The sequence below is a fragment of the Eupeodes corollae genome, chromosome X (genome assembly GCF_945859685.1).
Source record: "Eupeodes corollae chromosome X, idEupCoro1.1, whole genome shotgun sequence".
NCBI classification, from domain to species: Eukaryota; Metazoa; Arthropoda; class Insecta; order Diptera; family Syrphidae; genus Eupeodes; species Eupeodes corollae.
Window position 1 is genome coordinate 2,646,043 of NC_079150.1, and position 15,156 is coordinate 2,661,198.

General features: G+C 31.5%; 1 protein-coding gene across 12 annotated transcripts in view; it reads right to left on the reverse strand.

Annotated features, from left to right (window-relative positions):
• Nucleotides 1-15,156, reverse strand: part of LOC129953302 (protein pangolin, isoforms A/H/I/S) — a 129,635-nt gene that overhangs the window by 31,402 nt on the left and 83,077 nt on the right. For all 12 annotated transcript variants that reach the window (XM_056066373.1, XM_056066371.1, XM_056066367.1 and 9 more), the window contains 3 exons: nucleotides 9,185-9,272; nucleotides 4,810-4,893; nucleotides 4,564-4,707 (listed from right to left, as the gene is read on the reverse strand). In XM_056066373.1, the coding sequence (XP_055922348.1) occupies nucleotides 4,564-4,707; nucleotides 4,810-4,893; nucleotides 9,185-9,272 (316 nt within the window). The remainder of the gene's footprint in view (nucleotides 1-4,563; nucleotides 4,708-4,809; nucleotides 4,894-9,184; nucleotides 9,273-15,156) is intronic.

Sequence of the window (15,156 nt, forward strand, 5' to 3'; positions counted from 1 at the left end):
CTATGCTGTCAAGAACAGAATTTAAAGAATTTATCATATGCTGCCGTTGATAGTCCACATCCGAAGAACAAGGATGGGAATCTAAAAAAACAAGAAAGCTGAGGGTGCTACGAGTATCATCAGCGAAACAATTTAGTGGGTTTGAGGCTTCAGGCGGAGTCCTGAGGCCGACGAGCGTTTATTTTGTGGTAATCAGATTTAACCGCGTCCAATACTACTTACTATATTACTGAACGGTCCGAAAGATAATTACTAACCCAACGAAGAATGGATTCATCTTAACTAAATGCAAGTATTTTCGATAAGAGAGCTTGATGCTAAACTCTTTGAGGACTTTGAGGACTTTCATCGTCTAAGGTAAACATCTGATGAGTTCGATAATATTCAATACTTTTGGCCTATAGAACTATACATTTTTGTTAGATAGAGGCCAGTATCTTGTAAGCGCTTAATGTTGAACATTATGACATTTATTATTGGTTTGTTCAGAAATTGATAATTAAAATTTTTAGACGGTTTTTTTGAAGTTTTCTCTAATTTTCTTTGTTACCTTACATTCTTTCAATTAAAGACATGTGTTTGTATTCCCAAAAAGAGTACCCACATACAACTGTTATTTGGTTCTCAGGAACTCATGAACCGATTTCAATACTGCACAAGCTCTTATAATAAAACTTGGTAATCAAAAGTTTCAAATTAAATTCGGTATCTTTACTTTTTTGTTAAGAAAACGTTGAATTTAAAGTTTTTGAAGAAAAACTCATTTTGCAGGTATATTTTAAACAATTTAAGGAAATGAGGTTAAAGAGAAAGAGAATGGTCGAAGACTCAATATGAAATAATAATTTGCTGAAAAATCATTTTAGACTATAAACAAAATATAAAACAAAAGGAAATTAATTCATCAAATAATTCCATTAGTTTGTTTCAATGGTATGTGAATTTGGCAACAGCATGTTTTTGGTTGAAAAAAGGAAATTTACATTGGGATTTTAATTTCCTTCTGTCAGTGAAAAAATCCCTCTTCCTACTTAAACTAATTAACTCAATACACCATACTATTTCTTTCGATAAATAAGTTTCCTGACATTTTTTTATATTTTTTGGAATGTTTTCTTGCTGATGTTACGTGCAGTCCTTAGGATGTGTTAAGTCAGGGGTTTGGGGTACAAATCGCGAAACCCGAAATACTGAAAACCCAAAAGCCCGAAAATCTAGAAACCTAAAAATCCTGAATCCAGAAAACATAAAGCCCCTAAACACCCAAGTCCCGAAAACGCAAAAAATATGTAAACAAAAAACTTGCTTTGTTTTTTTCTTATTACCTATAACTCTTCAATTTGAATAAAAGTTTGTACAGTATTGTGCAAAATATATGTTTTTTTTAATCCCATTGTATTTAAAAATATATTTTACGAGTAGTGTATTAGGTTAGGTTATAGTGGCTGTCCAAGATGGAAACGGACACACTTAGGCCAGTTTAATGGCCCATTGTCGTGAGAGGCTATACCGATATGATTTAGATCGTTAAAGAAGAATTCTCCTAAGTAATTCTTGCGTTTTCGAGCTAGAGCAGGGCGTGTGCAGAGAAGATGAAGAACCGTTTCTTCCTCTTCCTCGTCCATACAGCTGCTGCAAAAGTCATTTGAGAATACGCCTAGTCTCGTGGCGTGCTTTCCTATTAGACAGTGTCCGGTTAGGACATCTATTATCGAGCTTATATCCGATCTGCTTAGAGAGAGCAAGCACCTTGAACGTTTTTTGTGACTTGACACGTGATGTTGTTATTCCACCTGGTGCCTGTCCTCCTTACAGCGTCTTGCATTGGCAGCATTTTACAAGTAGCGATTGGTATGCCAGTGCTTGCCAAACGTGGTAGCATGGCCTGTACTGTACCGTTCCTGGCGAAATCATCTGTCTTACAGTTACCTGGAATTTCTCTATGGCCCGACACCCAGCAAAGGTGAATATTAAACTGTTGCGCGCCATCTCAATTAGAGATGATCGACAGTTATGGACTTATTGTTTCTTTGTAGAGTTTGTAGAGACAGAGTCCAGAGATTTGATAGTGGCCTGGCTATCAGAGAAAACACGGATATCATCAGATGTTGATATCACGTTTTCTTTGAGCCAAGACAAGACTTTTTTTATCGCCAAAAGTTCCGCCTGGAACACGCTACAATGATTGGGAAGGCGGAATGAGAGACTTAATTTCAGTCGTTCAGAGTACACACCTCCATCAACCCCTTCTTTGTGTAGTGTGTTGTGTTTCTTAACTTTTAATTGTTCTCAATGCTTTATAAAAAATAAAAATTATGTGAAATAAAAATTGAAACATAATAAATTTAGTACTTTAAGCACAAGACTGCGAGTCAACCTTTCAATAAAAGTCTCGATAGAAATAGAAAAAAAGATTTGCATAGATAAGAAAAATAAAATGTTCAATTCAAAAATATATTCTATTTCACTTTCGAAATTTTGGCCTTTCTGGATTTTGGTCCTTAAGTATCTTGTTTTTTCTGGGGGTATTCTAAGTTTTCAGGATTCGGGCTTTCCTGGATTTTTGGTTTTGAAATTCCGGATTTTCAGTATTAAGGGTTTTATAAATTTAAAATTTCGGGGCACACTCAAAATACCTTACAAAACAATAGTGATATCGACTTTAATCCAATTTGATTCGTCTTTTAGATATGACATTAAAAATAATTGAAATACCAACAAAATGAAATGATTACTACCTTCAGACAGTTTTATGTAACGAGAACGTTTGGTAGTTTAATAAATAAAAAGCAAACCAATTGGTTTCAAATCCTGGCTTGTAACTAATTTAAGTCAAAAATACAAAAATGTAAATACCCCAATAAACCAACTTTCTCTTCGTCCTAAAACAATTTTTTCCTTTAATTTGAACATTTCTGGAATTGATCTTTTTTGTGTTTAATTTCAACAGAAATAAATATAATTTCTTTTGAAATTTAAACATAAAAATCCTATTCCTAAAATATTTTTCTTAACTCAAGAAGTATCATTTTCTGACATATTTCTTAAATTTTGTTGACTCTTTTTGATCAACAAGTTCAAAACTCAAGAACAGATTAGAAATCATTTATATAGAATTGTTTTAATCTTTATTTAACTCTGTTCAAACTGAAAACGGTAGTGAACTCAACAAATAAGTGGTTTAGTTCGAATACCTAATAAAACAATCAACAGTTAATAAGTTTTCAGTTACATAAGTTGAATATAAAAAAGTAAAAAGTTATGGATAAATTAAACATTTCGCTTTATTTTATAAAGCATTGTTTGTCCATAATTTGTCTTCCTATTAAATGAACTAGGTGGCGCAACTGTTCGTTGAGAACTAGGGCCTAGTAACATACAACTCTTAAAGATTCCTATATGCGAATAATGTTGCAAAGAATTGAGAGGACCTAAAGCTTTACATTGAATCTAAACGGCTAATTTGAGAAAAAACTCCAAACGTTCGATGTAAAATAAAGGTGTTGTATTCGGTACTTGACTTTTAAAGAAAAAGAATTATAAATAGTCGCTTTATTGTTGATTTGAAAAATCAAATTTTAATTTCACTTACAGAAAACTTTTGAAATTTTGAAATAGTATTTCGAAATTATTTTCATTTTAATTAATTTAAAAACTTGATTCATTATCACGTTTAGCGTTGCAAAATCAAATTGAAACTAACATAACACTACAAATTAGTATACATTTTTTAATTCTTTCAAAATATTTAGATTTATTTTCAAAAATAACATAAGTCCAATTATTTTAAAACAAGGTTTAACCCGGATGATAGTTGTAGTTGTAATTAAGGTCTTCAGTTAACTCTCATCACATTACATTACTGTAATCGGATGGTGCGCCATCTCTATTCGAATAGTGAAAGCACGATTCCCCTTACGCCTATTAGTGAAACTTTGATAAACGCATTAAGCAAATTCTCGTTACTTGGCCAAGAAAAAAAATCCTTTGGAATTTTAAATTAAAATTTGAACAAAATACAAACCGACCTTTTTTGTACTTCCTCTTTTAGTCCGAAAATTGCAAGTGAAGTCACGTTTACATTTAATTCAACATCCGAATTAAAACCTACCAAAGCTTTCTTGAGCTTCCATTTAATTTATGCTTTTTTGTGTGAAAAAGTCAACTATAAAGAAACTGTTGCAACTATTGCCCACAACTCTTATCGAGCTGAAACATAAACCTTTATTTTTTTTTCTTTTTTTTTAGTACAAGGACTTGTCCACAAGCGTGCAATAGTTTTATTTCGTTTGGTACTAAAAATGACTGTTGACTTGGTGTGTGTGTGTTGGTTGTTTTTAAAAACTACCCCTTACTTGCTATAATTCTACTACACTCAATAAAATACCAACACTACCCCTTCTTTAAATATAATTCAAACATAGATATCCTTTGTGGTTGTTCAAGTCGAATCCTTTAACCTTTTTTATCAACAATGGAAGCATTTTATTTGAATATTGATTTTTTGTTTTAATTTAAAACCAAAAAAAGAATTTAGGTTTTATTTGTTTTTTAAATTCTTACCTTCCATATCTATGATTGGATGACTCTTGCCCAATTTCTTGTTTTGGTACAGGCGTCACAATCGCCGGATGTGAATTCAGTACATGATGCGGTGAAGTATGAACCGAAGGCAACAGACTCGGTGAAAAGCGGAATGAAAAATCACTATAATAAAAAAAACATACGAATGAAATCTAAGTTTGAAGGTTTGATAATATTAATCAGTTAAGGAAAAAAAGCTAAAACAAATAAACATGTCTCTCTTACCTTGATAACGTCGTGTTAATGGGTAGGGATGAGGGGTATGGACTTCTAAAACTAGACGCTGCTGAGTACACAGATGGAGTATGCCTGCAAGATAAAGAAATAAAATACATATTAATTATGCTCACAATATAAATAGGAAATAGGAAGGTAGCATAAAAATAGTTTTAGTTTTTGAAAACTTAGTTTTTTTGTCATTTGAAGCTAAGAAAAAGCAATGATGTTTGAATCAATACCTAAATGGTGAAAAAACTATGATCAGTCTTTTGATATATACACAATACTTTACTAAGACGCTTTAAGCATAGAGATGAAAATATCAAAAACTCTTCGTAAGTAATTTATATCATATAATGAAATACTAAGACAAAATATTACATTAAAATGTGCACTTTTCCAATGGGTTTTGTGGCTTTTATTCAAATCCGACCTTTTCCAATTCTATAATCCTTTTCTCAATATTCAGTTTAAATATTTATATTTTTTCATATAATATTCAAAAAAAACTTCAAAAGTTGTAAGGTTTAACCTTACCTGCAAAACACTAAAAGAAAGGCTAAACCACTTTGTTAAAATGATTTTCAATAGAAAAAGTCATAACGTTTTGAAAGTAAGTTTTGTTCTTTAAATTTTTGAAATATATTAACAAAATAACGTAGAACAAAGTAGAAAATAGAGTTTAGATGAGAAATCAGCACTAAAAAATAGTTACAAAACTATTAAAGAATCAAATTCATTTTTGTATCGAAACTTCATATAGATTTAAATAAAGTCTTATAACTAATGAAATTTATAGAAACTGAGTAAGATAATAAAATACTCTAAATTTGATCTAAAAGAGAAAGATAAAATAATCATACAATTAATTGTTAAGAGATATTTTAAGTTTTAACTTCGTCTTAAAACCAACGTTTTTGATGTGATAGAAAGTTTTGAGAAACTCTAGTAAATTATTGAACAATAATTTTTAGTATTGTGGTTTCATTATGTATGAGAATAAAGAATGACATTGACTTAAAAGTTGTTCATATCACAAAATTTTGTTGTTAATATTTTGTTGAACTTTAAGACAAATCGACAGATGATGGGCACGGATGGGATGTTATAGGTGGCATCAAAGCCTCTTTTTTTTATAATATAACCATAAAGGTTAGAGAATGCTGAGAGTTTAGTCAATTAAGAGGAGTCTAATTCATAATTAAAAGTCAAAACATTATGTTTGCATGTAAAACACAATGCCTACTTGTACATTAGATTTAGCTTTGTTACTATTACACCATTCGTGGAAAATATTAAGATCATCCTACAGACGACGTTAGCAGTCGTCAATGAAGATTATACATTTTACAAGTTGTATGTCATCAGAGTAAATAAAAGCAAACGAGTGTTTCAAAATCGGAGGTTAATCGTTTGCATATAAAATAAAGAGTAAAGGCCCTGGGTGGCTTCCTTGTGGTAAGCCAGATTTAGTGTATGTGGATAATTTGCATGGCTTTAAAAAAAAATCAATAATTTATTTTAATTTAACAGCTAAAAAATATAACTCCATGGTGTTAAATGAATTTTGGAGGTTGATAAAATTCATTGGAAATTGTCTGTAATACAATAGATCGTTTTGCGAGAATGATCTTTCAATAAAGATGAGAACTGGAAGGACAGACACGTTTATTTTTATAAGTTTTATTAAAATAAGTGGAAAAAGGTTATCTTCTAGACCTGCACTTGTGGACCCTTTCAAGAACAAGCTACAAGCCAAAATTACAGCGCTAGGTCTGTCTCACGATCAAATTTATAATACAGACAAATCAGGATTATTTTGGAAGCTGCTACCTGGCAAAACATACATACTTATCATCTAAAAAAAGAGCCTCCTGGAAGAAAAACGGCAAGTCACTTTTCTAGTTTGTACAAACGCAACTGGCGTACATACAATTTAAATTTTAGCGATAAAATCCTCGCTCTTATAAAAAATTTTAATCTCCTGACAAGTGCCATTTTTAAAAATTAGTTTCATAATTCTTTCGTATCACACGTAAGAAACAAGTTCCATTTTAACAAAGATTTCAAACTTTAGGTCAGAAACTTTTTAAAAGAGCAAGTATTGAGCAACAAAGCTCTACTTTTGATAGATAATGCACCATCTTATCCTCCCGAAAATTTAATGAAATCAGACAAAATAGCTGCCATGTTTATGCCGCCAAACGTTAAGCGCGCCGCTAATACTTACAAAACTTTTCAACAGAAAGAGTCTTTTGGCATCAATTATAGTAACAAGTAATGTTATTGAAGCCCTAAACAAATTTACATTAAGGGACGCAATTGGGTATTTAAATTCAGCTTGCGTATGTAGGTCTTGAAAAGGAAACAATAATAAACCAACATTTTAAGCCCTTAGTAGATGAAGAAGACTGTGAAAAGGATATCCCACTAGTTGTTTTGAGAGAAACAATTTGTGCATCAAATAATTTTAGAGGTTTAGAACATTTTCTTCAGATCAGTAACTGATTTGATTCAAATTGAAATTGTGTGCTTGCAGGTTTTTTTTTGTTACGTTGTGTGCGCACTAAAGGGGTTATGAATACCCTTATAATGATTAAACATAGTGAGAGCAAGTTTTTCATTTGCTAATATCCATAACAATGGACTGAAGACTTCTTAAACGCTATTGAAACGATCAAGGGTTTTATCAGTGATGAAAGTAAAAGCGAAGACAATATTCTGAAAAGAGCATATACCAGAATAAGCATTTTCACATATTCCATAGAGCATTGGAATGGAAGATCAAGAATTAGCTCATTACCAGAATAAGAACATCTTCTAAAAAATTGTCTTGCAAATTATAAATTACAAGCTTGAGTTGTTTAACATTAGCCTTATCATAATGCCTTGGCAAATTTAGCATTATTTTTAATATTTTGTTTGGCACTTTTTGAAGATTTTTTTAAGTAGTTTTCAGCGCAGTCAAGCCACACTGAACACCATAAGTAAAAATAGGCTGGAAAATAGTTTTGAATATCAAAACGAACGTAACGAAGTTTGTGGCAAAAATTTGATTTTCTTCGCCGAGAAAACCATATAGCTTGCGATTTTTGAGCATTGACCTTGATTTTCCACTTATGAAAATAGTTTTGTAGGGTATTAAGTGAGAATTGTAGAGAGCACATTGAGGCGATTGGCTAGACGAAGAAAATGCTGTGTCGTCAGCAAACATAGCAAATTTAGTGTTTGCGTCCAAAGATGGCAGGTCGGACATATAAACGTTGAAAAGTTTGGGTCCTAGCACTGATCCCTGTGCAACTCCACTAACTATATCGTAAAGAATAGAGTACACACTGCCTGCGTATCCAGCAAATTTTCTATTTTGTAAAAAACTGTTTATTAATTTAATTAGATGCGTCGAAAAACCAAACATCAGAAGTCTGTAAATTAACTCGTCGTGCCAAACAGTGTCAAAGGCTTTTTCAATGTACAAAAGTACCAGACCAGTCGATAATATTAAATTAAGGTTTCGACGTGATTTTTAATTCTTAAAATTTGATGGCTTGTGGAGCGACTAGCTCTAAAGGATGCGCAACTTGGATAATATGTCGGTTCGAGAGATAGCATTTAAGCTATCTGGTTAAATGCAATAATATCACTAAGTATATTACCCTAACAGTTCGCTCTCAGACAACCCCACGATTGATGTCTACAGTTTAAGTCACCACCGATTATCTTAAAATATCTCTTTTAAACAAAGTTTTCTTCTCATTGCTACCATTTCCACCTGGGAAATACACAGAAAAGATTCTAAGTCTAGTTGAATCCTGTAAGAATTATTTCCACGTTTTCATTTTATTGCGAACGAAATCCTATTGGAAATGTCTTTAATTGAAGTGATTTTTCGTTTGTTTTGGAATCGATTTGACAAACGCTCAATTTGTTTATATATAGACCAACTCTAGATTAACTACATGTCACGTGGCTTATTTCACTGTCTATTTTTTTATTATAATTTAATTCAATACGAATCTGCCTATAATTAAATATTTATTGAACACAAGTTAAATGTACAAAGATGACATATTAAATTACACAAAGAGACAGAATAAATAATTGATCGAAGTTCCGAGAGAAAAATACTGTAGGCGAAACACGAAATATAAATTTCGTTTGTTGTTTAGTTTAATTTGAGAATTTAATAGCTACGTGCATAAAAATAAACGATCGGCGTAAAGATATACGGAATAAGTAATGAATGTTATTGTTTAATTATTCAGAGGAAGTATACCTTATAGGAATGCAGGTAGGTTAAAAAAAATATAACATACGCGTTTTTAAACTAATTTTATGTTTATGGTTTTTTAATTATGTAAGATTTATTATTAATTGAACTTACCATGACGCTACCTGTGACATATCCGGACTCAGCATAGGATATGCATATTGACTGGCGGGAAATGGATAGATCGCGGGCCTTGTCAGACCTTAAATAGAGAAAAAGAAATAAACAAATTATATTATTAATTATTTCAAACAATGGCAAATGAGAATAGACAAAGTAATTAGAATAAGAATTCTTTTATAAATCAATAGGAAACATCACTTTTTCTTACAATTTTACTTTTGAAACAATACTCTAAATTGGGCAAACTTTGTGCTATAAATTTCGATTTCGAATTCAGATTTTAATTTTTTTAATTTCCACGATTCTAATAGCTATGACGAAATTTAAAACTCACAAGTCCAATTTGATAGATTTCACATTGCAAACAGTAAACAAAAAAGGCCTAATTTGATGCAAGACCGTCCATATCTCAAGAACAAGTAGACTATTGACTTCAAATTAAATTTTGTTATACTGATAATAACACAGTAAGATTGGGGAAAGACTCTCACAGAAATTGAGTGGGTGTTTTTTTACCATAGCAATTAAAAGAAGTGAACATTTTAGTTGACCTAAAATTAATTTTCAACTCAAATATCTTTTTAAAAATAAGAAAATATTGGCTAAAAACTAATTTTATCTTATAGAAAATATTTTTTTTGACATTATGTACATTTTTTATAAGAATCCAACTGTCATCTTTCCATTAAAACTAAAAAAAAATGTACGCAACATTGGTAAATATTGATTGGTTTTGTTGAAGGTATCAAAATGATTTAATTTTGTGATATACATATTTTTCTATCCTAATTATTTGGGCTACAGCGACAAGACAAAAAATACATATGGAACTACACGACAAAAAATGTGAACTTAAAGAACTAAACTAAAACTACAATGATCTACCAAAGAGCAAGGCATTAAAAGTTTTTTTTTAAGTTAAATAAAATATAATTTCCGTATTTACGACATTTAAAAAAAAAAGGAAACTCAACAACCAATGGTAAACCACGCTGCCGTTTACACAAAGTATAAACATATTGTTAGAAATAAAATATTCCCTATCTATGGTTGCAGGCATTTAGTCAAGTGCAAGGAAAAAGGCCATATCATCCCCTTTATATGTATATACAAATTGGGGTGACCATTTAATTTCCTGAGCTGCAAGAATTATTATCATGAAAGTTTCTTCAAATACAAATAGATATATAAAAGGTACTTGATCATTAAATAACCATAAGAGTTTTTTCATATTTAGCGTAGCAGAGTAAAAATTCGAAAAGATGATGACTTGACAACTTGCTCAATTTGAGAACGTACCTCGCTTCAATTGGTCTATCATCAGCTCCAATTGCATGTGTAATCCAATAAACCAAGAATTCAAAGTTTTCAAGTCCCTATTAGAAAACCTGGGGCCTTACTCTGTAATGCGTTTCGAAAGCAAATATTTTCGAAAACGAATATTTTGCACTCTCTATTTCTAATGCGGATAAGAAATCTAGTACTTACGGAATTACAAATTCGCATTCGGATTTTTCGTACCTGATAATGTGTTTCCGAATGTCATTAGCGTTTGAAAACGAAAATTTTGTTTCTACACCAAGAGAGGTAACGAATTGCAATTCGAAGATCGTTTTTAAAGGACACAAAAGCAAAACTGTGTTAATTTGTGTGAAAAAGATAAAATATAAGCTTGAATTAAAAAGAGAGATGTGGAAATTGCAAAGCAGTGAAGTGAAAAAAAGTCATTACGATAATTCTCAAGTGATAATAATGACTGAATTTCAATTTTTTCCTGGTCTTCTTTGTGATTTGTTTTGATTTGAAATACTTCGAGACTCGGCAAATATATTCAATAAATAGATAAAGTACTAGCTGATTATTTTATTAAATTCGAACATTTTACAGAGTACGAATTCATAAACGAATCGAATGTCAGATTCGAATCGGATTGGCTTTTGAGACGCATTACAGAGTAGGGCCCCTGCACATTTATTGATAATTTTTAAAACCCTCACTCGGCGTTGTTATTCACTTATTAATAGAGTTGCCAAAAGAAAAAAAACACAGTTGGTCACCATAGGGGAAAATATCTCAACCTAAAGAATACAAGAGAAATCATCACTGTTCAATCGTGTATCTCTCGTGAAGGATTCTGAAAAGGATGTCTGTATCGAATTATATACAATATCTGTATAAAGAGCACGGTTATTATTATATGATTCTGCTTGTCCTACTATAATATCATATTTAATACAACATTATATGCACCATTGGTTCATGGGGATTTTTGTTTGTTTGTTTGAAGATTGTCCGTTTAATAGTTGGTGTTACTATTGTTGTTTTTGAATATGAATTTTGTTAGAGGGTTTTTCTCGTCGTCGTCATCGTGCGTTGTCGTCCTTATGGGTCTTGGCATTGTGCGTTTGGTTATTGTGTATGATCCCGTTTTGTTATTAATTCATGTGGAATGCAATAATCGTCACATGCCTAGTATTGAAAAGAAAATGATTGTGTACAAGTTGAATCAATTGAAGGCGAAAAAAGGAGCAGTCAAATACTTTGTTATTACATTTTAATTTGATTTTATGTTTTTTTTTGTTGTCTGGGGTGTCTCTATTCTTCGAGATTTTCAATTGGGCGGCCGGTGCGGTGGTGAGAGGTGAACGTAGCGTATTCTTAACTTTACCTATTAGATCTTCTTAGATCTTCTAAATAAACTAATTGTAAAGTTAATTTAGAATGGTGACCTTAAGTGGCTGATTTAATGCTATAAAATGATTTTGACAAAATGTTTACAAATGTGTCTGTCTAATTCCATATAAAAGTTCCTAAATTCATAATTTTTTGATATTTGGCCATATTTTTTTCAAGGCATTATTAATAGATACCTAATAACATGTTTAAAGTTTAAACACAGTGCGAGTTTTTGAAGAATAGGGAACAATTAAAGAAGAGATGCAGGTGCACAATGGTCTTAAGGTTTTAAAAACAGAGTTGGGTAAAGCATTGCACATTTTCGATGTGCGGTTAAAAAGAATCTCTATACTTTACATTACATCCGAAATTGGGTTTAAGGTTAAACTGATGAAAATTCCTGGAAGTGCGAGTTTAACAACTGAATTATTTGAGAGGGGGAGGGGGGTTTTTACAAATATCGATAGAACAACGAAAGGCATGAAATCTTGCGGTGGAGTTATGTAATTGTTTTACGTATAGCTTTATCGCTTATCATTTTCAAAGCCCTTTTTGTTTAGATCCTATTCAATGGAATTAAACTTGTTGTCAAAAATTGAAATATTTGTCATTTCTGCGAGATGCATTTGATTTTAAATTTTAAACAATCCGCTCGCCGCTTTAAACATTTCACGAACATTGTTGAAGATAATCAATACAACAAACTTCTCATTTTAGCGTAAACGAATACTACTTATTTGCAAAGACTTGATTTCAACAGGACGACACAGTGTCTTGAAACAATAGTTTGAAAAAAGATTAATTTCACTAAATTGGAACTGGCCACCACGAAGTCCCAATCTAACACAGCCATATTTTCTTTGTGGATCATCTAAAAAATATAGTTTACACGGACAAACCATTCAAAACGTTGACTACCAGCCATAGCAATTAGATTTCAAGAAATTCATTAATTCATTATGAAAATGAGTATTAAAGTTCTGTTAAAAGTAATTTTATTTTTAAAAATAAAGTTCATCTAAAATGGCAATTGTAATTAATTTCATTTTTGTGTTTAAATTTGGCCCACCCTGCAGTTAAATTAATATAAAAATTGTTTTCCTAAAATTTGAAAGGACAAAATCAAAAAGAAACAATTCAGAACCAATAGAAGACAAAAGAATACGGGTGTCCCGTATAGGTTTGTCCAAAATTATTATGGTAGAAGGACATGCCATTTTCATAAAACGTTTTTGATTTGAGCATAAGTAATATACATACAGTGAGTGTCATTAATATTCGGTTTTTATTCTTAAACATACTTTTGGTGTTTTTCTCGTAGTAAAAGTTATTAATTGGTTATTTTATAAATAAGTATATTATTCCCTAAATATTTCACACACATATAAGCGCTTCATTAATATTCAGTTTTTTGTTTTCTTTGCTGAGTTTGACATTTGCCCCGATTAACGGTCCAAGAGTACCGTTAAAATAAAGTGCTCACTAGACGTTTGCATACATTTTAAACACAATTTAGTGTAAGAACGTTTGGTTTTATTTAAAAAGTTAATCATGGGGCGCATAGGAAAAATGCAAGCCTTGAAAAAAGAAACCTTGTTATTTTTCATCATAATAAAGGTGAAACATACAAAAAATTGCTGATATTTATAAGCAGATGTGTCAACCAAAAAAGTTAACAACGAAAAAAGATCGGCTTATAGTAAGGAAAATTAAAGCAAATCCTTGTTTAAGTGCACCAAAAATTGTGCAAGAAGTGTTAATGGAATGCAAAAAGGAAATATCTGCATCAACAGTACGCCGAACCATAAAGACAAATGGCTACAATGGTCGTGTTGCCCAAAAAACTCCATTTATCAATATGCGCAACAGGCAAATTGGCGAGGGAACACAAAAATAAGAATGCAACTTGGTGGGATGATGTAATATTTTCTGACGAGAGTAAGTACAACCTTTTTGGATAGGATGGAAGAGCTATGGTGTGGCGCAAGCCAAAGCTTAAAAGCATCAGGAACACAAAGCCGACAGTGAAGCATGGAGGCGGGCACATCATGGTTTGGGGGTGCATTTCGGCAAATGGCATGGGAAATTTAGTATTCATCGACGGTATATTAATGAATACTATTTGAGGATCTTAAAATTTAAGGCAAATTTCGTTTTTAAGGAATTTCAACTTTTACCAGGACAACGACCCGAAGCACAGAAGCTTTTTGTAAGGTAATGACTTTTGTATAACTGTCCAAAAGTTATCCAAACACCTCCATAATCTCCAGACCTTAACCAATCGAGAATTTGTGGGATGAATTGGACCCTCGAGTTCGCGAAAACCCTGTCTCGTCAATAAGTGCAATAAAGCAACGGTTTCAAGAAGAACGGAGCAAAATTGGCATTGAAAACCTTCACAAAATTATAAAAAATATACCCAAGCGACTGGACGGAGTTTTATCTAATCAAGGGTACCCAACACAATATCAAAATAAATGGTAAGAAAGATTAATTAAAAAGTTAATATAAGTATGCAAAAAAAGAATATTAATGCAGTGTTATTTTTTGAGCTGCCGTATTCTTTATTTATTTTATTTTGTTATAAATTTTGAATAATTTATTTATATTGAAATTATTAAACATAAAATATTTTAAAGAAAAACTGGTTCTTAACTTTTTTAAAGTTAAAAGTGAAAAGTAAAGTGTTTTTATTGAAAGAAACAAAAAAAAACGATTATCAATGGCACTCACTGTACATAATTTTTGAGATAAACAAAAAAAATTCATTTGTACAAATTTTCGTCTGCATACAACCTTAAAGATGGAAATTCAAACTTGGATTCGATTTCAATCTCAAAGTATTCAACAATACCTAGCGAAATGGCAATGCCCATACAACATGTATTTGTCCGACATTTGGTCACTTTAAAATGCCAAAAACATTTAAAAATAAAATTTTAATTGTGGAGGGTGATTGAAAAACCCACAAAAACAGGTGTTTTTCAAAATTATCAGTTTCCTGAAGGTCATGCCCTGGTCAATAACACTATATTCAGTTGAACCATCATTTACGCACACCCTGCATAGATAATACTAAGAAAACATGATATACATATAAAGGGTAAACGACGACAACGGTTGGCAAGCGGGCGGTGCATTGGTGTCGAATTCTTCGAATTAGATTTTACTGACACTTAGAAACTATTACTATATATTACGAAACTAAACGAAGCCAATTTAATTTCAAGAATATTGAACAACAATGAATTTATGTGCTACAGTAAAGTAGTTACCCTAATGCTCTT